Source organism: Xyrauchen texanus, chromosome 40, assembly GCF_025860055.1.
Source record: "Xyrauchen texanus isolate HMW12.3.18 chromosome 40, RBS_HiC_50CHRs, whole genome shotgun sequence".
Classification (NCBI taxonomy): Eukaryota; Metazoa; Chordata; class Actinopteri; order Cypriniformes; family Catostomidae; genus Xyrauchen; species Xyrauchen texanus.
This window is the reverse complement of record NC_068315.1, coordinates 17,460,974-17,488,212: the sequence shown is the minus strand read 5'-3', so window position 1 is coordinate 17,488,212 and position 27,239 is coordinate 17,460,974. Positions and strand designations below refer to the sequence as shown.

General features: G+C 38.2%; 2 protein-coding genes and 1 pseudogene across 3 annotated transcripts; 2 read left to right on the top strand and 1 right to left on the bottom strand.

Moving 5' to 3' along the window:
• The first annotated feature begins 1,127 nt into the window (after positions 1-1,127).
• LOC127633234 (major facilitator superfamily domain-containing protein 8-like) lies at positions 1,128-10,045 on the top strand. Of its 2 annotated transcripts, XM_052112171.1 has the most exons (12): positions 1,128-1,488; positions 1,935-2,008; positions 2,544-2,587; positions 2,833-3,073; positions 3,269-3,382; positions 5,023-5,167; positions 6,432-6,490; positions 6,677-6,785; positions 6,886-7,020; positions 8,073-8,176; positions 8,351-8,577; positions 8,683-10,044. In XM_052112171.1, the coding sequence occupies exons 1-12, from the start codon at positions 1,382-1,384 to the stop codon at positions 8,899-8,901; spliced, it is 1,578 nt and encodes a 525-aa protein (XP_051968131.1). In that variant the 5' UTR covers positions 1,128-1,381; the 3' UTR covers positions 8,902-10,044. The 2 variants fall into 2 exon arrangements, with proteins under 2 accessions (XP_051968131.1, XP_051968132.1); XM_052112172.1 differs by lacking the exon at positions 1,935-2,008 and having other exon boundaries at positions 8,683-10,045.
• zcchc4 (zinc finger, CCHC domain containing 4) lies at positions 10,033-23,782 on the bottom strand. The gene is given in 14 exon segments (XM_052112173.1): positions 10,033-10,176; positions 11,072-11,204; positions 11,308-11,359; positions 11,454-11,529; positions 11,707-11,810; positions 11,812-11,829; positions 11,920-12,020; positions 13,235-13,385; positions 13,468-13,540; positions 18,033-18,113; positions 22,481-22,759; positions 22,944-23,026; positions 23,369-23,487; positions 23,609-23,782. Coding segments are annotated over 14 exon segments (1,467 nt in total). The 5' UTR covers positions 23,706-23,782; the 3' UTR covers positions 10,033-10,076.
• Positions 15,751-18,011, top strand: LOC127633236 (tripartite motif-containing protein 14-like; annotated as a pseudogene).
• Positions 23,783-27,239: the final 3,457 nt, after the last annotated feature.

The following is a 27,239-nucleotide window of genomic DNA, read 5'->3' as shown; positions in this document are numbered from 1 at the left end:
CCACCTTCATCATCATTGCCTTCATGTTTGACTGTTAACTCTGGATCTCTGGTCCTGGGCTTTCAGCCTGCTGCTCATGGTGTCAGCTTGCGCATGTAAGTGTCTTTTAATATCTCCGGAGCCTGAGGAATTTTAATTCTTTGACATATTTTGTTCCTAGAACAGTTAAGAATCAGGGTGTATAGAACTTCACTGGTTTATGACAAAAATAGTAATAAAACTAGCAAAGTGCGCAGAGCTCGCCATTCACACGTCTGCTTCTCGCATGGTGCCACGCGACTCCCATTTATCTCATGCTGTCATGTATTTATTCCATGATATCTTATTTACCAATGGGGAGGGGATGACTCCAGCCAGGTCTCCTAAGCAACCAAATTGGCCCGGTTGCTAGGGAGGGTAGAGTCGCATGGGGTAACCGCCTAATGGTCGCTATAATGTGGTTCTCGCTCTCGGTGGGGCATGTGGCGAGATGTGCGTGGATGCTGCGGAGAATAGCGTGAAGCCTCCACATGAGCTATGTCTCCTCGGTAACGCGCTCAACAAGCCACATAATAAGATGCGCGGATTGACGGTCTCAGATGTGAAGTTAATTTTTCTGTTAAATTTTTTTTTTCACACAAATTATGTTGCTATATCATTAAAAAAAAGAACAAATCTTAATAATTAGCAAAAAAGGACTTAAAAATTGCTATTTTTCTCACCCACACCTATAATATCACTTCTAAAGACACGTATGGATTACGTTTATGCTGCCTTTATGTGATTTTTGGAGCTTCACAGTTCTGACCACCATTCACTTGCATTGTGAGGATCAACTAAGCTGAAATATTATTCTAAAAATATTTGTTTGCACTCTACAGAAGAAAGAAAGTCCAACACATCTGGTGAGTAAATGAAAGAGATTTTAAAATAATACAAATTAAAAATCTCATTCAGCTGAGAAGGTAAGGCAGTATTCACCCTTTAGATATAATTTACACAATACTGGGAAGGACTTTAAAATGTTCTTAAGATCAAATTCGCAAGCAAAATATCAAGTTATTTATTATTATATTAATTAATTATTTGTTTTAATTAGATATTATTTATTTGTTATATGACTTTTATTTTGAAATCTCTATCTTTCACATGCATGTCTGTTTGTCGCTGCTCATGTTTGATTGAAATTTGCGCTGAATCACCAACACATTCGGACTTCAGACAGCGCGTGAAACAAGGCTGAATTACTCCTAACACTAGTCTGCTAATAACAGTTCAAATGGAAATATTATATAGAAGCCTGAATGCGTTTCGAGATCTGGGTTGTGCAACCCCAGTGAGCTTGCAAACATTAACTTGATTACAAGGATCATGTCCATGTAAAAGCGCCTTCTCGTCTTCCATGACCGTCGTGACGTCGTTTAATTTTCCGAGCGGCTTTAAGTCACTAACAATGTCACTTTTGGAGTCTGAAGAAAGTACCCCTCTTCTCAGAGACGATAATGCAAGGTAATTTATCATAATTGTTTTTCTAACGACGCAGTCTAATACATGTTGTCTTAAGTATGTGAAATAATTTGTCTCGAGCATTCTAACTAACAATGTTGTCTGTGTAAGTCACGAGGGTATTTCCGTCACTACATGATAAGTTAAAAATAGACTTATGTCAGTGAAAGTTGGGACATTGGGGAGAGTGCACAAAAAGATAATCTGCATACTGTAGCAGTCTTCGAGTTGTGAATGTCCTGCATGAAATGTTGTCACTGTAACGTCTCATAATAGACATGCAAACTGCACAATGCATGCAATCAATATATTTCAATAGGCTGAGATTAAACAGATTAAAAGTATGATGCAACCAAACAGATCTAGGAATTTAAGAGCTGCAAATGAATTTAAACAAAGATTTATAAATCCATGTATATTAAGAAAATGTCAAAAATTTACTTTTTGAGGGATAATGATGCAGACAGAAGCCGGTGGAGGTCCATCAGGGTCATGTACTTTACCATGTTCCTTAGCAGCGTTGGTAAGAAAGTACTATGTTCTCACACTCATATTTCTGCTTTGGTTATCCCACTAATTGGATGTGAAAATTGCTGTGCATGATCTGAAGAAGATATGGGCATTAAATACTTTTAGAAAGACAACTCAATCCAAAAGTTTTTTAAACGGCATCTTGCTGATTGTTTTATAATTATTATTCATGTAATTTTATGACCTCATAGTAAGCATACTTCCTCAAACATTTGTACACATTTTATTCAAAGCTATCCATTCAGCTGTTTGGTTAACTTAATAGATAAAGCTGGCACCCATTCATTTTAGAGCTGAAAATGTTTTGTAACTTGCATGTTGTTTCTAAAATGTCTGGCCTTTGTATGCTTCACTGTACCGTGCAAATCAACTAATGCCCTTTAACATCATAAAACAATCAAAGCATCACTTAAGATGTCAATACGATTACTGCAATTCATTATATTCTTGTAGTTGGTAGATTAGTGTTATAGTTGCACTGTTTGTATTCTACAAAGTAAATGCATGGATTTTGCATTGTGTTTTAGGTTTTACGATTGTCATCACTTCCATATGGCCCTATCTGAAGAATGTAAGTATGCTTTTTGTTTTTGCTGATTTTCAAAGTTTAAAATAACTTTAGAGATCTGTGCAAAGATTACTTTTCGACCTACCCTTGGCTTAAAACTGGAAGTGAAAGAGGGAAGTATTTGTATTTTTAAGGTGCTTTTCATTTTCTAAGAAAGAGTGCCTGGTGCAGACCTGTTAGTCCCTGTTTACTACATTAACTGGACTGGTACTGCAAGTTAATCAACCATGCTTTGTTTGACTTTTTAGATAGATGACACTGCAGACACCAGTTTCCTGGGATGGGTGGTTGCAGCATATAGTTTGGGTCAGATGGTGGCTTCACCCCTCTTTGGGTTGTGGTCCAATCACAGGCCTCGGCAGGAGCCTCTAGTCTGCTCTATATTCATCAATATCTCGGCTAACATTTATTACACCTATGTCTACCTCCCTTCCTCGCACAACAAAATTCACATGCTTTTGGCTCGTACTTTGGTGGGCTTTGGAGCAGGTATGTTAGTTATACATATGTGAAGTAAACAACCTTAATATGTAATCTAAAGCCAGAGCCATTATGATGTTTTTGGTTGAAAACACTTTGAAAGCAGATGATAATCATTGTTTACTAAATTAGCATCTTCAACCACAAGGTAAAGTGGTACGGTGTTCATTAGCTGTGTTTAGGTCTATCATTTCTGGCTTGTAGGTAATGTAGCAGTCGTGAGATCGTATGTGGCAGGTGCCACTTCCTTGAAGGAGAGAACCAGTGCAATGGCTAACATGAGTGCTTGCCAAGCTCTCGGCTTTATACTTGGCCCAGGTTTGTGTCAAGAGAATAAAAGCAAGTTACGCACAGAATACATTTCAAACGAAGTAGAACCAACTTAATTAGTACATATAGCATGAAATAGGGCAGTTGATCTGCAGCAGTTACAGTGCATCCGGAAAATATTCACAGCGCTTCACTTTTTCCACATTTTGTTGTTACAGCCTTATTCCAAAATTTATTAAATTCATTATTTTCCTTGAAATTCTACAAACAATACCCCATAATGACAACATGAAAGAAGTTTTTTTTTTTATCTTTGCAAATTTATAAAAAAAATTAAAACGAAGAAGAAAAACAAAATCACATGTACATAAGGATTCACAGCCTTTGCTCAATCCTTTGTTGAAGCACCTTTGGCACCAATTACAGCCTCAAGTCTTTTTGTGTATGAAGCTACAAGCTTGGCACACCTATGTTTGGGCAGTTTCTCCCATTCTTCTTTGCAGGACCTCTCAAGCTCCATCAGGTTGGATGGGAGTGTCAGTGCACAGACATTTTCAGATCTCTCCAGAGATGTTTATGGGTTCAAGTCTGGGCTCTGGCTGGGCCACTCAAGGACATTCACAGAGTTGTTCCTTAGCCACTCCTTTGTTATCTTGGCTGTATACGTGAGGTCGTTGTCCTGTTGGAAGATGAACCTTCGCCCCAGTCTGAGGTCCAGAGTTCTCTGAAGTAGGTTTTCATCAAGGATGTCTCTGTACATTGCGGCATTCATCTTTCCCTCGATCCTGACTAGTCTCCTAGTTCCTGCCGCAGAAAAACATTCCCACAGCATGATGCTGCCACCACCATGCTTCACTGTAGGGATGGTATTGGCCAGGTGATGTGCGCTCCTGTTTTCCTCCAGACATGATGCTTGCCATTCAAGCCAAAGAGTTCAATCTTTTGTTTCTCATGGTCTGAGAGTCTTTCAGGTGAATTTTGGCAAACTCCAGTGGTTTCCATCTGGCCGCTCTACCATACAGGCCTGATTGGTGGAGTGCTGCAAAGATGGTTGTTCTTCTGGAAGGTTCCCCTCTCTCCAAAGAGAAACGCTGGAGCTCTGTCAGAGTGACCATCGGGATCTTGGTCACCTCCCTGACCTAAGGCCCTTTTCCCCCGATCGCTCAGGTTTGGCCGAGCGGCCATCTCTAGGAAGAGTCCTGGTGGTTCCAAACTTCCATTTGCTGATGATGGAGGCCACTATGCTCATTGGGACCTTCAATGCTGTAGAATTCTTGCTGTACCCTTCCCCAGATCTGTGCACCTGAGCTCAATTTTTTGTGTCATGGTAAAGGCTGTGAATACTTATGTACATGTAAAAAAAGAAAAACGTTTTTTTATACATTTGCAAAGATTTCAAACAATCTTCTTTCACATTGTCATTATGGGGTATTGTTTGTAAAATTTTGAGGAAAATAATGAATTTAATCAATTTTGGAATAAGGCTGTAACAACAAAATGTGGAAAAAGTGAAGCGCTGTGAATAATTTCCAGATGCACTCTATTTTTCACAAGATATGTCACTTGCAAGGATGTAGCATGTAGAACCCATGTCAAACTCAAATTTGTAGTGACATTTTTTTTTATAAATTAATGAATTAACATGTATATGTATCATATCTTTTATATCTGTTTTTTTTTTTTTTTAGCCCTACAGGCTGCTTTGTCATTCATCGGAGAGACTGGTATCAGTGTGAATGCTATCAAGCTTCAGATTAATATGTACACTGCTCCAGCACTGCTGGCTGTCTGCTTTGGGGTCATTAACATTCTGCTTGTTGTCCTAGTCCTGAGGTAATGATTTAACTCCACTATTTCAAACTGGGAGGTGCCAGAGCATGTCAGGGGAGGCATGGAGATTGATGATAATTTCACCAAGTAAAATAAAAAGATACATAAATACAATACAAATTTATTGTGAGGATAATTGAAAATTATTGGCATAATGGACCATAGTCCTGCTTAATAAACCATACCTCTATGGCGTTATAATATTGTTAATGTCAAGAGCACAACATGCATATCATGCGAGAGCACATCCGTGTACCGGTTGTGCCAGTGCAAATCTCTTCACTCGGACGCAGGCAACTCTCACTCAAAACTGGACGTGCGCTCTCAAACTACATTGCTCTACATTCGCAAATCTATTATAAAGAGGCTCTGCCTCTGTTCATTCATATCCTGCTTCTGCAGATGTGCTATATCAAGGGAGTTTTAATAATCAACTCATAATTTGGCCAGTATTTTTTTTTTTTTTTAAAGCAGCGTGATATGATTAAATTCATATTGAAAATTATATTCCGATGCTCGCTGACGATGTATGTTATGTGAGCAAATAAAGCCATCAATTAAATATGTTGCGACTGACATCTGTCACCTCAGTGGAAAACAGCTGCACAAGTTAATCTAGGCCACAGAAAATCCAAAAATAAGCAGAAACAAAATCAATTGTCTTGTGTTTGTGACAAGTGCAGTTTCACATAGAGATGGAGATTGGTTCATGTGCGAGTTTATTACAGATATAGGTTAAATACTATTACACTAGGAAAATACGCGATAAAACTTCAAATAAGTGGCCAGAATGGAACTGCTGTCTTATATTTAGATTGTTTTTTTTACATTTAGCATAGTCTGTTTTTTTTTACATTTAGCATAGTCTGTTTTTTTTTTACATTTAGCATAGTCTGTTTTGTTTATTATTTCCTTTGCTATCGTAAAGGCCTATACAACATTATTGTGTGTAAATCTCGAAATAAATTCACCAAAAATTGGGGGGAGGGGGGGTCATGGTCTTGTACATGGGGGAGCTTACTGTCCAAGACTTTGAAAACCCGTGATTTAACTCAATATTTTAATACAGTCAAGCAATCCAACAATACTAAATACATGTACATTGTGAGTAGATACATAAAAAATTGAGCGTTTCAGCTCATGTCTGTGTCCTAGTGTTGCTTTTTCAAAAGTGACTGCTTTGATCTAAGGTTGAAATCATAATTGCCTGTATACTTGAGTTAAAAGCAGCATGCATAAAAATTTAAATACATTTTCAAATGTTTAGGGAACACGACGTGGATGACCATGGGAGGGAAATCCGTGTAATTAACTACACGTCAGAAGGTATCCTTTATTTATTTTGTGGTGTACACATTTAATATTATAAATACACATATTATCTTATCCTTAATAGTGTACTGTTTCTCTGCCATATGTTCTGTATTCAGTCTGTTTTGTGTAATTCATTAACATATCACTGTGCTTTATGCACTAGTAAAATTATCCATTGCTTTTTCTCTCTGCACTCAGAGCAAGTGCCTGTGGTTCCTGAGGTAGAAGGTGATATTGATCAGATCGCAGTGCTCACATCTAACATCCTTTTCTTCATTATTCTCTTTATTTTTGCAGTCTTTGAAACGTAAGTGATGATCACCAAATCTTGTGACTCAGAGACATCTTATTTAAAGATGTATTTCAAATCAGCTCATATTTTTGTGCGGTTTCATTTTTTACTGCAGTATATCTACCCCACTGTCAATGGACATGTTTGCATGGACAAGAACAAATGCCGTTTTGTATAATGGCATCATATTGGCTGCCATTGGCTTTGAGTCCGTCCTTGTCTTCCTGGTGGTCAAGGTAGTTTCAGCATGGTAAATTCAATTCTATTTGAAGTAGATTTATGCTGAGCTCATGGTGATAATTGGGATTTGTTACTTTTTCACATCACTATGCTATAATTTTATAAATGGCATATAGAATAGTATATTTAAATTAGGGCAGTTTATTTAACATGTTAATTTAGTACGATTTATTTTGTAATAAAAAAATTATGCAATTAATCATGCTTCCTGAACCATATGTAAATTCCGTAATAAAAGAACGTATTTTACTACCATCTGATTCTGATCTGTTCAAGCTTGAATTCCATTTCCATAACCAGTGAGATTCTCCAAAAGCATCTGTCTGACGCACACGTATATAGACTGAAAAGAAATAGCGCAGATGAAACACAAGAACATGCGTGTCCTTAGAAACAGGACAGATTTATGTACTCCAATGCAACATTGATTGCTGACAACTAAAGCCACTTTTTGTATTATCTAATAAATGCTTGTCTGCCACAATATTGCAATATATTTCAATCTGAATTATACATGAGATATTTGAGTTATGTATTTAAAATGGAGTACTATGTATTATGTATATTGAATTAGCTTTATTTGGGGGCCTTTCTCAGCAAATATTTTAAAGGCAGTTAATTGCAAATTTATTTAAATTAAACTGCATGTAATTTAATTTGATGAAAAAAATAATCGATTGACAACCCCTAATTGAAATAGAATATCATCTACCGTATTCAATTTATATCTATGTTTGATAAAATTTCAGACAGTCAGACCTGCTTTGTCCCTTTAGTTTTTCACTGTTAAAACAAAGGATTTAAGCATGTTTCCAATCACTAAGCCAGTGCTTTTTTAATTTAGATTAAATGTTACTGTGCATATTTGGAAGGAAGCCACGTTCCAGTAGTCCAGAACATTTGCATTATCATTAGTGTCGAGCCTTATAGGTTTTGCATACTGCATCTCACATGCTATTTTTTTTTCACCAGCATTTTTTGTGCGCATGACTTCCTCATGTTACTGTTGCAGGCTGACTAATCAGATTTCAAAGAAAGTCAATGCTTTTTTGTGTGTTTCAGGGTAGGTGATCGACCACTCCTCCTTGGTGGTTTGATTGTCATATTTGCTGGTTTCTTTATGTTGTTACCATGGGGAAGTCAATATCCTAAAATACAATGGGCAGGTGAGGAATCCTAGATATTACCAACGTGACAGCATGTTTACAATGCATCTTTCTGTAGTTTTATCGTTAAATTAATCACATTTGATTTTTTTATTTATACATAGTTAAAACACTTTTATTCTGTTCAAAAAACATGTATATTATTACCATGCCTCCTACTGTTTCCATGAACAGATCTTCAAAATAACACTATGCCAGCAGTAAGATTGGCCCCCAACCCAGCCTCTAATTCCTCATTGGAGCCCACTGGATGTCCTTCTGAACAAACCTGGTGCCTGTTTACCCCTGTGATTTATCTTGCACAGTACATCACCTCTGACATCCTAATAGGAGTGGGTTATCCGACATGCAACGTCATGTCCTACACTTTATACTCAAAGATTCTGGGCCCCAAACCTCAGGTACAACATATACAGTATTTATTCTTTAAAGAGTTTTAAGCTGAACATGACGATTCATTGTATTTGGTGCCATTTACACTTTCCCCCAATTGTATGTATTCTCAGGGAGTTTACATGGGCTGGCTGACAGCATCTGGAAGTGGTGCACGGACACTTGGGCCTGTGTTTGTCTCTTATGTCTACACCATTCTGGGACCCCGATGGGCCTTCAGTATCATCTGTATCATAGTACTTGCTGCAATCATTCTCCTCATTGCTATGTATAAAAGACTAATTGCCTTCTCTGTACGCTATGGAAGGTTGGAGGAATGTCAAAATAACTGAGAGGTGCTTCTAATTACTACTAAAGGACCATTCAGAGAAGTGGGCCTATTGCCATGAGGTTGAGTGACTTAAAACTTTAATGTTAGTGCAAGATTACGAGCCACTAATATGCTTATGAATACTCCTTTCATAGGCTATTGTATAAAATGTAGAATTTTTACAGCATCATTGTGATTCTAAAGGGGTTTACAGAGCTTTCCAATGTAAATATCTTAACTTTATATACTCTATATATGCTACAATTTCCAGTGTTACTGGAATTAAATTACTACTGGAGTAGCATGGTCTACTCTAGATCTTCTGTTACCACTTTTAAGATAGTGTCCGGGTTTGTATTTCCCTCTCACACATTGTACGACACATGCAGTTGTTTAATTGAATGTTTTATGGAGTATGAAGTATTTTGGTTTTAATAATTTTTAATAACTTGATTTTTTTTCTGCCATTGTAAAATGTTAACCGATATGTCAGCTGATTTCTTTAAATGACTGTACACTGAAACAAATGTTAGCTGGAATAGTTTTTAATAACACTAGGCATTGTATATAGCTCTACATTTTGGAAGGAAAAAGGTACAAGTATACCCGGTAATGAAGAAAGACATCTTCACTGATTAGAAGCAACTTCAAGACTATTTATAATTCAAGCCAACTGAATAAGTAAGAAATAGTTTGTTTTTGTGGTTAAATAAGCACAATATGAATATTTCTAGAAACTGACAAAAATGTTGCTTTTAAAAGCCGAAAACTCTCAATCCTTTAAGGCATTACTTTCTTTTGAAAAAAATAAAAGATTAAATGTTCATTTATAGAAATCTATCTTTTTCCATTAAAGACAAAATGTGACATTTACATTTTTGTATAGACCATAGTAATTATATTCAAAGGTTTTATCTGCAGGTTGCAACTGTTTAAGCTGAGTATGCTGGAACAAAGCTTCTTTGAACAGTTACACAGACGCTGTTGATTTGGTTGTTCACACATGTTAGTTAGGATGTGGGATGAGCTTGCAATTTGGTAGTTTGCCTAACCAGAGCAGAGACGATATACATGAAACAAAATGTTAGTTTAACACTTAAGCTCTCATTTCACACTTTGTGATCTCACTGTGTGATATTTGATGCAATTTTTGGTGAGCTGCAAAATAATTAATCCCATAATGCACTGTGTGTAAGATCATGTTACTGCTCTTTTCTTCTTGCTTTTAGCAGTGGATTTGCTGGCAATGTGTTTGGACAAGCCTTGAGCTCCACAGCCGCCCCTCACTTGCATTCTGCTGGTAGAACATGAATCAAGTAAATGGGAAATCCAACAGTGATTGGCACTTTTTAAATATTAAAGAGCCATTGAGTCAAGGGTACTGCAAGTTTTGAATTCATATTTAAGTATGTCACTAGTATTTAAAGTACATCGTGTTTTATTTGTGGTGAACATTGGAGGTGATTATGCAATGTTTCATTTTGGTTTAATTTATGTTAATAAGCTTAAAGGTGCTGTAAGCAATATTAGCATTATAAATTGTTCACGTGACTGAGCTGTTGAATTAGCAATGCCCCCTCACTCCAAAGCCTCACACTCAAAAGATAATTTTGAGACCAAAATTGAGCAAAAGAGCTGCACTATTTGTTTCTGTGGCTGTCAAAACAGCTGCACAATAGCTCCCTCAACTGACAGACATTATGAATCATAACCTCAATGATCCACTTCAAATACAACACTGAGAACGAGCAAAAAGATTGGAAAGGCATCAGTGTCCACCATCCGTGGACACATTTTTGTTTGCCGTTTACAAAGTCTACAGCAGTCACAGAGGCCGGTGAATTTCATGAATATCTGTAAGGGAGTGGAAAAAATATTTGCCCACTTTTCCATGTAAAATAAAATCACTTAAAGCACCATTAACCCAAGGCAAGACCTTGTAAAATGAACTAGAAGGAAAAAAGGTGATCAGTCACAGGACATAAAATATAACTTTTCCCTTATACATTCATTATATGTATAATATTTTTTTAAACAAAAATGTGTATGTTGATAACAAGAAAGAAGTCCACGTTATGCATCAACTACCCAGTATATTTGTGAGGGGCTCATACTCATTATAGGGCACAAATGAGAGTTTGTTTAAACCACTTATTACATTTTTGGAATGATCTGTATGCGTTTATATTTACCGTTTATTGCGTTTCTTAGGGCAGGCTCTGAGTTTGTGGTTTTGGCTGCCACAGTTGTAACAGCCTATTTGGCTCTGCCCACAAGGGTGATCAGGGAGAGCACAGTGACCACATGAGGAACAATGATGCCACGCTGGAGGCAGAGAGAGGAGAAAGGAGGTGTTAAGATAGAAATAAACATACTGTATAAGGAGAAATCTATTAATTCAATATAATTAAAATGAACATATTCTTACAAGGCTTCACACACCGTGCACATTCATCACAATGTCTCCACTCTCGCCCATCCTGTAAGATAGATAAACAGAAAGATAGAAAGTCAGACACAGTCTGTGTTCATTCAATACATTTAATATGCTCCTGCTTAGATAACAGCCCTTACCTTTGATGGGCATGTGTCACATTTAGGGCAATGCTTGTTTCCTGCTGAAACATACCTTTCACAAACACAGCAAAATCTGAAAAGAGGGGTTTGAATGATGTTAGATCCAAACTTAAACACACCACCATCTGAACTCTGCCCACTCCAATCAGTTAACATTAAAAGCAAATTACATGCAACAATCAAATAATAGATTAATGGCTTTTGCTGATTATTAACATGTTTAAAAAAAGAAACTGTGTTCAATGTGGACCTGTAACCCTCGTCCTCAGGTAGAATGATTTCTTTGGGACTCAGATTAGTGAACAGTCGTACTGGTGACTGTTTCCGGCCGGTCTTGCCATGTTTATATAGAGCGGTGATTATCATAATCAACCTGAGAATTAAAAAACAACACTATCACACCTGGTAAATATTTGATTATCCATATCAATTTGTATGATATGGCATTCTTACAGTATAGTACCTGATAATCCAACATGGAGAAGGAGGGAAAACACTCAAGGATACGAGACTCAAAGTAGTACGGAAATATCCAGATAATCGGCATCTCAGCTGCATCACTCTCTAAAGATGATAAACATCAAGGTAAGAATGATCACTGATTATGTTTCTGGCAGATTTTTTTTTTCCTATGACACAGTTCTGCTGTAATGGTAAAGCAAACATTGCTTGGTAGCACTTTATAATAGTTACATTTGTTAACATTAGTAAATGCATTGGGTATCATGAACTAACAATGATTAATTTATTCATTTTTGACAGCATTTTGTTTTATCTGTGTTTAAGGGATAGTTCACTATTACATCATACCAGATGTGTATGACTTTCTTCTGTGGAACACAAACTAAGATTTTTAGAAAAGCATTTCATCTCTGTAAGTCCATACAATGCAAGTGAATGGGTACCAAAATTGTAAAACTCCAAAAACCACATAAAGGTAATCCATATGACTTCAGTCATTTAATTCATATCTTCAGAAGAGATATGATAGGTGTGGATGAAAAACAGATTCATATTTAAGTCCCTTTTTACTATCAATCTAAACTTTCACATTTGTATTGTGCTTTTGGTGATTTGCATTCTTCATGCATATAGTCACCTACTGGGCAGAGAGGAGAATTTATAGGAAAAAAATTACTTGAATATGAATGTTTTTCACCCACACCTATCATATCGCTTTGAAGACATGGATTAAATAACTGGAGTTGTATGGATTACTTTTATGCTGTCTTTGTGCTTTTTGGAGCTTCACAATTTGTTACCCACTCACTTGCATTGTGAGGACCAGAAGTCATAAACATCTGGAATTGCATGGGTGAACTATCCCTTTAATGTTGTCTAGTTAAAACTGCACGTGTTCACTGTTAGTTCATAGTGCATTAATGTTAATATTCAACTTTTGTTTAAAAAAAATTTTTTGTTGGTATATATTGAAATTTACATTAACCAAGATTAATAAATGCTGTAAAAGTATTATTCATTGATAGTTTATATTAACAAATGTAATCTTATTTTACATTTTTACCCATTTAGATTTATGTAGCACCACCTATGTCTCCTAAAGAGGGATCTACTGAGTTATTTTACCTACTTTTATACTTTTTTCTTTAGTAATAGGCTTCCAGGTATACACTCTATTAACCCAATTTAAATCAAAGTATGACAAACTCATTATGCATAATGCATTTGGTTTATGAATGAAAAATGTACATTGTACAAATCCTTGCTAAAGATGTTAAACCAGAATATGTAATAGGCAAGTATGCAATTTTACTGGCCATTATTCTGAAGCTTTTTCCAGGTCATTGACATCTTGAGGAAACTGCTGGCTAGTGGCTTCACTAGGCCTCCAAAAGGAGGGTCTGCTACCATGACTAACTTTGCTGCTCCTTCCTCACACAGAAAGTCTTGAAAAAACACCACCGCTTCCTGCACAACAGTAGCACATTGTGATTACTTAGAATGTGCTTAGAGTGACCACATTTGACATCTACATAGGCAGAGTTTTTACCTCATCATCAAAAAAGTGATGGTTGAACATGTTATAGTGGCAGAACTCATCTTGCCCATAAAACTGTCCGTATCTAAAAAGACAGAAAACGAAAAATGAGGATCCAAAATGCATGTAAATGTTTGTTTGTTTCTTAATGCAATGCCAGCTTTGATGGTTATTTTCATAGCAAAAACCAGGTTAATATAATAAAACTAAATAAGACGTTTAAGATAAATTTTTTACTATGAACTCAAACTAAATATTCATGTAATGTATAACTAAATAAATGCAAGTGTCAACATGCATTACAGAACAGTTTAGAAACAAACGTTTTCCCAATTTTTTTTTTTCCTTCAGTTTATATTGATTTAAGTGCACCTTTAGCCCAACAATGTGCTCTAGTAAAGGCTTGCCATGGCATTTTGCAAATTTTCCATCTGAAATAAGAAGGAACAAACTTATCTGTCCTCTGAGAAAATAAGCAAGTTTAGAACTTTAGGAGTTTTTGCAATTTGTGCTTGCGATACTGTGACTGTATGCGTGACACAATAGGAACTGAAAACAGTTATGTTCAAGGCATTCCTTAAACAAACATAACCGCTAACACCAAAGTTTCTGTTCTTAGAATTGGGAGAGATGGCAGAGGAAGACTTCATGCCTCTATCTGAGGAAGCCAGTTACTTCTGTCTGGCTTTAGAGGCTCGTTCAGGGACACAAGTAACACAGCCCCCAGTCCAAAACTGATCAGAAAAACAGATGGCTCTCCAAAACCCTCAGAGGTACAGTAGATGCTTTTTCCCTCCTACAAATCGCCTACCAGAGAAAAAGAAATTAGTCTAATAATCAGCTTATGAAGTGAATCATGTCTTGACGGTTGAATAACAACAGGCTGCAACAATTCTGAACTTTTAAAGGGACAGTTCACACAAAAACTAAAATTCTCTGATTTACTCACCCTCATGCTATCCCATCTGGGAATGTCTCTCAATCTTCTGCAGAACACAAATGAATATTTTTTGAAGACTATCTCAACTCTTTTGGTCCATACAAGTAATCCAAAAGACTCCAGTGGTTTAATCCATGTCTTCTAACATGATCCAATCAGTTTAAAGTGAGAACAGACCAGAGAACGAATAACTAATTTTTCACTGTATATCGTGCCATTGCAGTCTGTAGTCACAATCATGATTTCAGTCTCGATTACACTTAGTGCTTGATGGCGCTAGGAAGAGGAATCAAGCTTGAAATCATGATTGACAAGACTATAGATCATGACATCAGTAGTCTTGTCAATCATGATTGACAAGACTACTGATGTCATGATCTATAGTGAAAAAGGAGTTATTTTTTGGTCGTTTTTTATCCAAAACCAATTGGATTACTTGCATTACTTTGAAGCCCTAAAAAGGACATAAAAGGCAGCATAAAAGTTTTGGCCACCATTTACTTGCCTGTTATGGACCTACAGAGCTGAGAGATTCTTTTAAAAATCATTGTGTTCTGAAGAAGAAAGTCATATACAACTGGAACAGCATGAGGGTGAGTAAATGATGAGAGGAAAAATAAATCATTTTTGAGTGAACTATTCCTTTATAAAATACAGCAATAAATAGATTAAAAGTGCAGAAAATAATTAAAAAACATAATTAATTTGTAAACACTTTAGGGGCATCTGCCAGTCTGGTTGGAAGAGTTGAAGAAAGAGAAACAACGAGCAGAGGCTCATCTGGAATCCATTAAAAAGCGCAAAGCAAACCTGAATGTAAGTGAAAAACAAGCATCCCTTTAAAAAAAAATAAAGTGATAACACTTCAACTATTTTGTCAACTACCATAAATGTCTCTGCTAAAGATGAGTTCAGAGGCAATGAAACAGCAGGTACAGGAGTGCTTTGAGGGGCTACATATGACTCTGCAGGAGGATGAGGGGCTGTTTTGGACATGATAGAGCAACACTGCAGGGAGACCAGCAGTAAACTAAACTGAATTCTTCAAGACTGGAATCAACACCTCAGTCTCGTGCAGAAATACACCAGCACAATACAATCACCACAACAGAGCCAAGAAGTGATCCTAAAGCAGATACGCCAGCATGATTTAGAATGATCAAGGACAAATACGCATTACTGAAATCAATTCTACCAGTGTCATTGTAATAATCTTGTCAACATAATGTTCTCTACTTTCAGCTTCCTGAGGATTATATGCAAGATCTTTTTTTATTTTATGAATACTAGCATTCTCTGTTAAACTTATGACAAATATACATATACATTTCATAAATGTCAAAACGATATGCCTTTGCATTTTATTTTAAATACTAAGCACTGAAGGTGCTGAAGATCACAATGTATATCGTTTAATATTTAATATGCATGCAACTGAATGACTGTGTAATTCTAATCACTCTCTGACAAGGATGGCAAGCTGTCATAAGAAGCAGGACCCAGCTGAAGAGGAGATAAAAATGAATGAGGAGAGGATCCAGAAGCTCATGAAGACTCTTAGGAACATCTCAAAAGATCTGAAAGCCCAGCTACTGTGAAAGAGCCTACTGATGGGTACAAAGCACTCTGTTCATAAAACTTGTCATTTTGTTTAATGCTATAAATCCTATTCTATATATATGTGTGTGTGTGTGTGTGTGTGTGTGTGTTTTTTTATATATACACACATGGGGAGCGTCGGTGCACAGCCATTTTCAGATCTCTCCAGAGATGTTTACGGGTTCAAGTCTGGGCTCACTCAAAGACATTCACAGAGTTGTCCGGTAGCCACTCCTTTGTTATCTTGGCTGTGTGCTTGGGGTCGCTGTCCTGTTGGAAGATGAACCTTTGCCCCAGTTTGAGGTCCAGAGCGCTCTGGAGCAGGTTTTCATCAAGGATGTCTCTGTACATTGCTGCATTAATTTTTCCCTCGATCCTGACTAGTCTCCCAGTTCCTGCTGCTGAAAAACATCCCCACAGCATGATGCTGCCACCACCATGCTTCACTGTAGGGATGGTATTGGCCAGGTGATGAGCGGTGCCTGGTTTCCTCCTGACATGATGCTTGCCATTCAGGCCAAAGTGTTCAGTCTTTGTTTCATCAGACCAGAGAATTTTGTTTCTCATGGTCTGAGACTACTTCAGGTGCCTTTTGGCAAACTCCAGGCGGGCTGTCATGTGCTTTCATGTGTGAGGAATGGCTTCCGTCTGGCCACTCTACCATACAGGCCTGATTAGTGGAGTGCTTCAGAGATGATTGTTCTTCTGGAAGGTTCTCCTCTCTCCACAGAGAAATGCTGGAGCTCTGTCAGAGTGACCATTGGGTTCTTGGTCACCTCACTGAGTAAGGCCCTTCTCCCCCGATCGCTCAGTTTGGCCGGGCGACCAGCTCTAGGAAGTGTCCTGGTGGTTCCAAAATTCTTCCATTTACGGATGGAGGCCACTGTGCTCATTGGGACCTTCAATGCTGCAGAAATTGTTCTGTACCCTTCCCCAGATCTGTGCACCTGAGCTCAATTTTGAGTGTCATGGCAAAGTCTGTGAATACTTATGTACATGTGATTTTCTTTTCGTTTTTAATTTTTTATAAATTTGCAAAGATTTCAAACAAACTTCTTTCATGTTGTAATTATGGGGTATTGTTTGTAGAATTTTTAGCAAAATAATGAATTTAAGCAATTTTGGAATAAGGCTGTAACAACAAAATGTGGAAAAATATGATATATATATATGCGTGTGTGATAGGACATGACAGATAGAAGCTAGACTATTCTGTGATTAAATCAATTGTTTATGAATGTCATGTTTGTGCATTTTCCCTTGATAGTCTCTTCTAATGTGGTGATTGACAAACTGACCTGTCACAAACAGATCAAGTGACCTCAGAAAGTCAAACCATGTACCTCTCTGCACAGGGCCACTCCGTTACCAATGACCCTCTAAGGTTTGATCAGTTGTACTGTGCCTTAGGCTCTGTTGTCAAAGTCTGGGCAGCACTACTGCGAGGTGGATGTGCACTGCTACCCATCATGGGCTGTGGGTGTGGCTTATGGTAGCCTACAGAGAAGAGGATGGGACAAAGAAGCCAAACTTGGACGGAACAGGTGCTCTTGGAGCCTTGAGTTTAAGGATGGGCACCTCATGGCCTGGCATTACGATGGACATGAGGCACTACCTGTCACAGCAGCTCGGGCGGCACCAGATAGGCTGGGAGTATTTGTAAACAGTTCTCAGCTGTTTAAACAACTGTGTTTGACAGAGCTCATCAGTTTACTGAGCCTCTCTACCCAGCCTTCCGCTTCTTTTTACTCAAAGACCAAAACACAGATCATTATCATATGGAGATATGTGACCTCAGCCTTTAAATAAATATTCTTTAACAATTGAATGTGGGTTATAACAATTAAAAGCGAGGTCATCCTAAAGGGACAGTCTACCACTTTAAACCTTATGCAAAATGCAGTAAAAAGAGCGTAAAGGTGGGCATAATAAAGTAAAAGCTCAAAATTAGTGGAATGCCCCTTTAATGGGATTCAATTCTATGTTTGTGTGGCTCTTTAATCTTGTATTTCCTTTGTAATTCTTGGTTTAAGTTTACCTGCAATCAATATCCAGCAATAAACTCTTCATGGTATGACTCTTGCCCTCCATGTTCCGCAATTTCATTAACTCATGTAATCTGTGAATTAATAAAAGAGAATAATTGCAAAGTTAAAATGGGGAGAAACACTTTCAATTACACATTCCATTTGATGTTTTGATTGGAAAACATCTGACAAACTTTTGAACATTTGAGTTCTGTTCTTAAACACAGAGTTTGGAAATGTATGGTCTCATGAACATTAAGTGAAGGTGGCAATATTTTGCAAAACTAAATTATGTGGTTCATTACACGTTTCGCTGCATTTTCCCAGTGAAATGTCCAGCGGGGTGCGACAGAAGAGAGTGAAATGGTGTTGTAATCAGACAAAGTTTTTAATATGAATATTAGATGGAAGTTTTAATGAGTAAATCCTACCTCTCTAACCTAAAACTTTAACCTAAACCTAACCAATAGTGTCCTAAAAGCAAATGAGAGGTCAACAAAACAGACAAAACCTTATCCTGTGCAACAATCTCTGAGGTGAGCTACCTCGGAAGCTAATCACATTGGAATAAGTGTGTAAATGTAGTGTAATACAAGCATTAAAGGGATAGTTCACCCCAAAATTAAAGTTATTTTTTACTCTAAATCTCCACTTTAACAGACGTGAAAGTGAAACTAAACAGGCACCACATGTGACTATCAGATGTGAAAGTGAAAGTGTATTTAGAGTAAAACAAGGACTTAAATTTTGTTCTGTTTCTCACCCACACTCATATCGCTTCTGAGGATATGTTTTTAACCATTAGAGCAGTGTTACCAACTTAACGACTTTTCAGACCCCTTTAGCGACTTTTTTCCTAAAAAGAACCTAGTGGCAAATTTAGCGACTTTTTGGACAAATCTTAGCTACTTTCCGTAGAAGAGTCACCACTTGCTTTCCCACCCGCAGGCATGCCTCTTTCTGTGTCTACTCTGTTCAGGGAGTGGCAGACAGAGGAGTACCGGTAGTGATGTGTCCTCCCGTATCGAGGCTTCGAAGCGTGTGTCGAGTAATCCGGGATGATTTCTGTGAAGCGCGTATCGAGGCTTGTGTCGGTGATGTATGTGGTGACGTTTGAAGCCTCGCGAGCCGCCTGTACCACGTGACTGCTTCAGGAAGTGGTTCGGCGGTCTATTTGAAATATAAGGGCCAGCAAAATGCAATGGATTCCCCTCACATTTTGTGGACTTGGGACTTCTATGAGTTTGTTAGCGATCTATTCAAGCTTCTTTTTTTGCGATGGAACCAGCAAGAAAAAGGAGATTTTCCCTGTCTGGGAACACTTTGAGCTGATCTCACCAAATAATGTATTTACATTGTAATAATAACTAGTGTAATATAAATAAACGCGGCAACACAAGGTATTACTTGTTCTAATGTCTTTCTTCTTATTTCTGGTATTTTAAAAGGTGAAGTGTCTGTTGTGTCCCAAAGAACTTGGATACAACAATAACACCTCATCTATGCTGAGGCATTATAGAGCCCTGCACGAAAACAAGGAGACCAACCAAGGTGGACCAGGCTCAGGTAAGCCATTTTAGGATGCAATGATAAGACAGCATACCAACATAAAATGACATGGTATATTTGTATTAGACAACATTAACTGATACTGTAAATAATTAATTAATCTAATTAATGGATTAATTAGGAGAGAAGAAGGATGTGGATGAGGGCTTGGTCAATATGGTGATTGAGGATTCCCAGCCTTTCACTATTGTGGAGGACAAAGGGTTCAGAAAGCTTGTTAAAGCTTTGAACCCAACCTATGTTCTCCCCACAAGGCAGGTGCGTATGTGAGCACATGTATTTTTCCCTTTTTTCCCATATTTGCCATTCCAAGAGTGTTCTCTTCTTTCCTTTAGGCTTTGAAAGCTATGGTGGAGGACAAATATAAGGAATCCAAGGAGAAAGCCAAAGCCTTGGTGTTGAAGGCCTCAGCAGTTAGTTTAACATCAGATATGTGGACCTCTATAAACACCGATGCATATCTAGCTGTGACATGCCATTTTATAGATGCAAGCACCTCTTTGCAGTCTGTTGTTTTAGGGGTGCTGTATTTCCCTAAGGCACATACTGCTAAATATTTGGCACAAGTAAAAGCAGCACTTATGTCACAATGGGGTATTACAAACAAAGTTACTTGCCTTGTGACTGATGGTGCTGCAAATATGGGTGCTTGTGCCAAGGAGCTTCGTTTGCGTCACACAAATTGTGTGGCGCATACTTTGAATTTGCTTGTAAAAAAGGCTCTTGACCAAAACGCTGTGTTGTCTGTCATCCGGGCAAACTCAAGGAAGATAGTGGGCTATTTCAGGAGCAGCACAACTGCAAAGGTGAAGTTCTTTATTTCATTGCAATATTCTAAATGCCACTGTTTTGTGCTGCTGCAGTGTCACTTGCATTGATCACTTTTTGATTGCTAATTTTACAGGAGAGGCTGACACAGGTACAGGAGCAAATGGGCCAGCCAGCAGTGAAGCTAGTTCAAGAAGTGGATACACGTTGGAACAGCACATACCATATGCTCCAACGTGTTTATGACCTCAGGGAACCTGTAGGAGCAGCTTTGGCAGGCCTTCGCACTGACGTTGCCCCACTGTCATCAGAACAGTACAATATTATTGCAGAATGTCTAAAAGTGCTGTCCCCATTTCATGATGCCACAGTTGAGCTGTCAGAGGAGAAGAGAGTATCCAGATCAAAAGTCATTCCTCTTTTGTCAATGCTACACCACACACTGGAGGAGGACATGGGAATTCTCCAAACTCCAGAGAGCAAAGCAATGGCTGAGAGTCTGAAGAGACAGTTACGGGAGAAGCTATTCACATTGCAATCAATGAGCATCATGTCACTGGTGACACTGCTTGATCCCAGGTTTAAAAAGATAGGCTTCTTTAGCCCCAATAAAGCAGCAGAGGCCGAGAAGAGGCTCACTGCTGAATGTGCTGCTGTTATTCGAAACAGCCCGTCCTCCTCCTCGTCCTCCTCACAACCACACACATCAGAAGCTTCTCAGCCTTTGACTCAAAGTAATAGATACTGTATACATTCTAATTGTTGTCTAATAAATGTCTAATTATTGTATTTAGTGACTTACAGCCTGTCTGTCTGTCTTAGGTAACAAACTATGGCATCGTTTGGACACCACAGTCCTGCAGACTAGGGCTCAAAATGTCACTGCAGATGCAACAGTGGAGGTCCAGAAGTACTTGGGTGAACCAAACATCGCCAGAGTGGAGAACCCCCTGGAATATTGGGAAAGACAGAAAAAAGTATATCCCAACTTGTACCAACTTGCTATTGCTTTTCTCTGTACCCCTGCTTCATCTGTGCCCTGTGAAAGGGTATTTTCTAAAGCAGGTGAAATAATCTAAAAAAAAAGAAACCGCCTGAAGCCGAGCACTGTGGAGAAGTTGTTATTTTTAAATAAAAATGAATAAAATGCTGACTGTGTCAGCACAGTCAAAAAATAAGTAACACAAGCACATTCACATGACAACGCTCTCCCTTGTTTCCACTTTTCATTTTGACCCTGTCATTGTATCATAAAGACAGACACCATATAAAAGTTTATACTTTATGTATAAGCATCACAAACATCATTGATTAATTCATTCAATGCTTCAGACACCAAAGCCATAGTGTCATTATAATCACACTGCACGTTTTACATTTATTGTCCACTTGATGGCACAATAGAGCAAATGAAGCACCATGAAGCTTCGGCACATGAGTGAACCAATTGGATGGAACGCTTCAATGCTTTATGAAGCTTCATCTCGCCATCACTACAGAGGAGCAGCATATTCAGTTCACCACATGGCAGCTGACAGACGTGAATGAGCAGCACATGTGCAAACAGAGTTGCCAAGGACCAATCAATATTCTGCATTGTTTGCTCCTTAATTTAAACAATTTAATTTGACCATTATTTTTCTTGCTTATCACTCAGTTACAAAGGCGGAGGCTGTGTGAGAGAAAAAATAAGACATTCTGTCGCTTCTAACGTTCTCTCCGAGTGATCATTTTCTTAATGGGATGGAATGAGGGTGAGTAAATAAGAGAATTTTCATTTTTGGGTGAACTATCCCTTTAAAATATATCACTTTTCAAAGGATGTATCAGAGTAAAAGTGATATTTGATATAACAGCAGTGTGTGAGTAAAAGTGTGAAAAATAAAAGTTTATAAAGTCATAATCAGCCGTTGGAGTCATGATTTGTGTGAAAATAATAAAATGAAGATGTTGTATTGCCTCTAGTGTTAATTTCACCAGGTGACTGCAGCAAAACGTTGAATACAACATGTAAAAATCAGTGTGCAAAAATTGTGTTATAGTAACATTCATTATATGAGACTATTGCGCCACAGTATGATTCCCAAGACTAGTTTTCCCATTCACATCAGCTCAGACCTACCTTGGTGTCCCCACACAGAGAATTTTGTTGAAACCTAACCGAGAGAGCATATCCAGGAGGAAATGGCAGCTGCGGTCGTCAAACAGATATTGTGCATTACTCTTCTTGTTCTCCAGGGGACACAGTAGTTGACTGGGCCTTCTCAGCCTCTGTACTGTGATGTCATCTGAAAGTGTTCTGTGTTTTGTGTGATTGGCCCATTCTCCTGGCAGGATCAACAGCTGACAATCCACACAGAACCTCCTCTTCTCCAGTGGCAGAGAAACAAACTCTCTGAATCTGTCAAAGAAACAAACACAAATGGCACATATAAAACATTTTGTCAGGTCATAGTCTCTCAGACTTTTCACATTTTAATGCCAGTTCATTATGTATGGATTTAAGCAGGTCTATTTGAGCACCAATTTTCATTGTAGTTAGTAGTGGGGCTTCGATGTGTACAATTGCTTCAAGGGTTATTTACCTTGAACAGTATTCCTTATGAGTGAAAAGGGGCATCTTGGAGTGGTTCTGTTCCTCTCTGGCAAGCATTCTTGCCACTGATATCTGAAGCATGGATCAAATATATCAGGTATTACAGGATCATCCTAAATTTAGGTTGCTCATTGTTTCACATCTGGGCTTAGGTTTTATATCTTTAAAACATTAGCACTTTTAATTTTCACTTGAAATGTGCAGATGTTGGTTACATGCATGTAGAATATTGTCAATATTATACCAGAATATGCAATCAAATATTCAACCTCAACTTCCATGTATTCCATAAAGCACTTTGACAGGCAAAAGCAAACATGTTACGTGCAGTATTTCCTTCAAAGGTCTGATTTATAGAACTTCCAGGAATCTCTAAAAGACAATCTAGTGAAATTACTAGTTAAATTCGACTACCTTCTCGTCTTCCCATTGGAAAAAATTACAGTCTTTCCTGTCTCGACAAGCCGAACACGCGTAAAACCTCCTTCCTTTCCCCGCTCCATTGCTAGTTTTCTCAAATAACAGAGCTGGTCCTAAGGAAAGTACGTTTAAATACACGATACTGATATGTTAAAGATATGTTTTAATCATTTTGGGATTACAGTAGACTAGCGGGAGGGCAACAATAAAATAACATTGACATGTAGCTCATACCATGTGGACACCGTGGTGCTGTTTTGTCGATTTCAATAATCACTTCTATTCCGCTGCTGTCCACGATTTCATCCTCTACTTTACCCATGCTTGCCATCTTAAATGTAATATGTGCTAATCAAAACACCAAACACATGCCTACAATGCTTGAATGGAGTCTGCCATAGTAGACAACCACACTTGTCGCACACATATGACGTCAGGTTTATTTACTGGTAAAACTGAAACGTCTCGATTACGTTCGTAACCTCGGTTCCCTGAGACGCATGGAGCCAGAAATACGACAAAACAATCTGAATTAGAATTGTATAAATTTGAATTATAGACTTTTGAATTTTAAGTGTGATTTTGCCAAATGTATTATTACGTTGTATTTTAAATAGGTTTGAATTAGAAATGTTTAAACTCCAATCCTGGACATTTCATATTTAACCAAACAAAACAATTTTATAAATATGTATTTTCAAACAGCAAATTTTTGGTTCTGAATTCTTACACTGTAAATATTCAGTTTTAAAAAAAATACAGCTTCAAGTTTTCAAGATGAAGAACAAATTCGGAACACCAAATTCAATATTCTAAAATTCAAATAGCAGAAATTCAGATCTACAGAAAGTGGGTCAGAGATCAAGCTTCCTTGTTCCACATGGAAGAGTAGAGGGTCTCGGAAAAGTCGAACGGAGCATTTTAGCCAGTTACAGGTCGAGGTGCAATAATAATCTGGCGCGAGCGTGATTCAAAAGGTCGCCATTCTGACCATGAAGTGGTTCTTAAACTTTTATGATTTATATTTTTATGGTTAGCACATTCTCAGCATATGAGACATTTGTGTAAGCTGTCATTTGTTTTAGTATAAATTATACTAAATCAGATCCAAGTCGGATGTTATTTCAAACACTTGTTGGGGTTTGTAAGTGCGTTTTGAGCTCAAGACATGAACACCACGAATGATCATTCAGATGTGTGTGATTTAGCACGCGTGAGCGATTACATCGATTAATTTCATGCAAATCGTAGGCTTATTGTAAGGCATTTAATGGCTAATTTACACACCGAACTCCAACAAACGTAACAAACACAGAGTGCACATCCCTATTGATGTTTAGTCATTATGTCATTTATTTTTAGTTTCACTGTCAGAATCATTTTAAACGGAACATTTCACGTGTTCTTGTCATAAATATTCAAAGCTGCAAAATAAGTTTAAACAAGCAGCATAAAAGGTTCGATTTTGGGTAATGTTGATTATTGTTAATAATATAAATGTAAAAATGTATAAGCCTTTTTACTATTTCATAAATGTATTCATTATTATGATCATCATTATGAAGGAAACAAATTAAAAACCTTACAATAACCTGGTTGCATAAGTGTGCACACCCTCTTATAACTGGGGATGTGGCTGTGTTCAGAATTAACCAATCACATTCAAACTCATGTTAAATAGAAGTCATTACACACCTGCCATCATTTAAAGTGACTCTGATTAATCACAAATAAAGTTCAGCTGTTCTAGTAGGATTTTCTTGCCTTTTTCTACATTTACATTTATTCATTTGGCAGATTCTTTTATCCGAAGCGACTTACAAAAGAGGAAAACATAAGCGAATCATCTTAAGGAGACATTTGTACGAAAAGTGCCATACCACAAAGTTTTACTAGCATCAGAATAGCATTCAAAACAGATATAAGTGTAACAAATATAACATTTTCTTTTTTTTTTTTTTTTTAGTGACTGGTTAAGTGCCCTTGGAAAAGATGTGTTTTTAGTTGTTTTTTGAAGGCAGTGAGTGAGTCAGCTTCACGAATGGAGTTGGGAAGGTCAATTCCACCAACGTGGTATGATGAAACTGACAGTCCGGGAAAGTGTTTTGGTGCCTCTTTGTGTTTGTACAGCAAGGTGACGTTCCTTAGCCGACCGCAGGCTTCTGGCAGGAGTGTAGATCTGCATAAATTATTTTAGGTATGCTGGATCAGACCCAGTGACTGTTTTGTATGCTAGCATCAGAGCCTTGAATATTAATGCGTGCATCAACCGTCAGCCAGTGGAGAGAGACAAAGAGTGGTGTAACATGCACTCTCTTAGGTTCATTAAAGACCAGACGTGCTGCTGCATTCTGGATCATTTGCAGAGGTCTAATTACACTTGCAGGAAGGCCTGCAATGAGAGCGTTACAGTAGTCCATGAGACGTGGTCTGTGAAATTTAGTTTGTTATCGATGGTTACCCCTAGATTTCGGACCGTTTTGGAAGGCGATACTGTAGTTGAACCCAGCTGCACGGTGATGTTGTGTTCAACAGCAGGGTTGGCTGGAAAACCAAGGAGTTCGGTCAAGGAGTTCTTAGTTGCATCTCAGAGCAAAAGCCATGGTCCGCAGAGAGCTTATTTCCACAATTAATATTTGCTTCTGGAAGCTCATTAGTAGGCTACCTCCCACACTCACGTTTATTCCCAATGTATATCGTGCAGTCTGACATAATGTCGCACAGTGCACCACGGCGATATCAATGCGTTCATATCGTACAGTCTGACAAGCAACAATCGTAAAGGACTATTATAAATTGTACAGCATGCACCTGCTCTCTCTATAATAATGGCAATATTTTAATATTGGCTATGGTGTTTGAGCCCCGCCTGTTTTTGCACAAAATTGACCGCTATAAAAACAGATGCACAGACATTCCTCAGAATTTCAGACTGAGAACAAGGAGTGCATCGCTCGTACTTCAGACTTGTAGTGTGACTAGCACTCGTAAGGTCTCATTCCCTTCGTCTCAGGGAACCGAGGTTACGTACATAACCGAGACGTTCCTTATGACTCAGTCCACTTGACATTGCGTAGTAATGTCACAACAAATCATGGCGGCACAGTCTTATGGGATGACAACCGATATGAGCATGCTGCAGTAAGTGATCCTGTTGATGGCCAGGAGGAGAGCACTCATAACGAATATATGAACTATAGTCATAGTATAATTAACTTATGAACCTTTCGGGAAGGGAGTTTATTTATAATGAAAGTGCTTGTGACTTTATGGTAAATATAACGGCCTAAATGCAGCCCATGTAGCATGCCCCGTTCAGGGGCCACATATGCAGGTTCCACAGCTGGGGCTGGGGATGCCAGATTGTGCCCTGCGCCTGAGAGAGGAGATCCCTCCTCAGTGGTATTTCCCATGTTGAGCTGCACAGCATCTCCATCATTTCCTGAATCCATGGCTGGTTGGGTCATTTCAGTGCAACTAATAGCACCGTTTCCTTGTCCTCTCAGACTTTGCATATGACGAAGTGGATCAAGCATATCGGAGGAAACGCATATTTGTGTTTCGCTGGCCACTTGTGTGCCATTGCATCCGTTCCCACCAGGGCTTGGGACTTCGAGTACCAAAGGGGACAGTGGGTTCTCTCCACTGAGGCAAATACATCGATTTCTGCTTTGTTGAATATTTTCCAAATCCTCAACACCATTTGAGGACGAAGTCTCCATTCACCCGGTATCACCCCTTGGTGTGACAGTAGGTCTGCACTGTAATTCAGGATGCCTGGGACATATGTCGCTCTCAGGGAGAGGAGATGACGTGTCAGTCTCAACAGTGGCGGTGAATGAATTCCACCTTGTCGGTTTATATA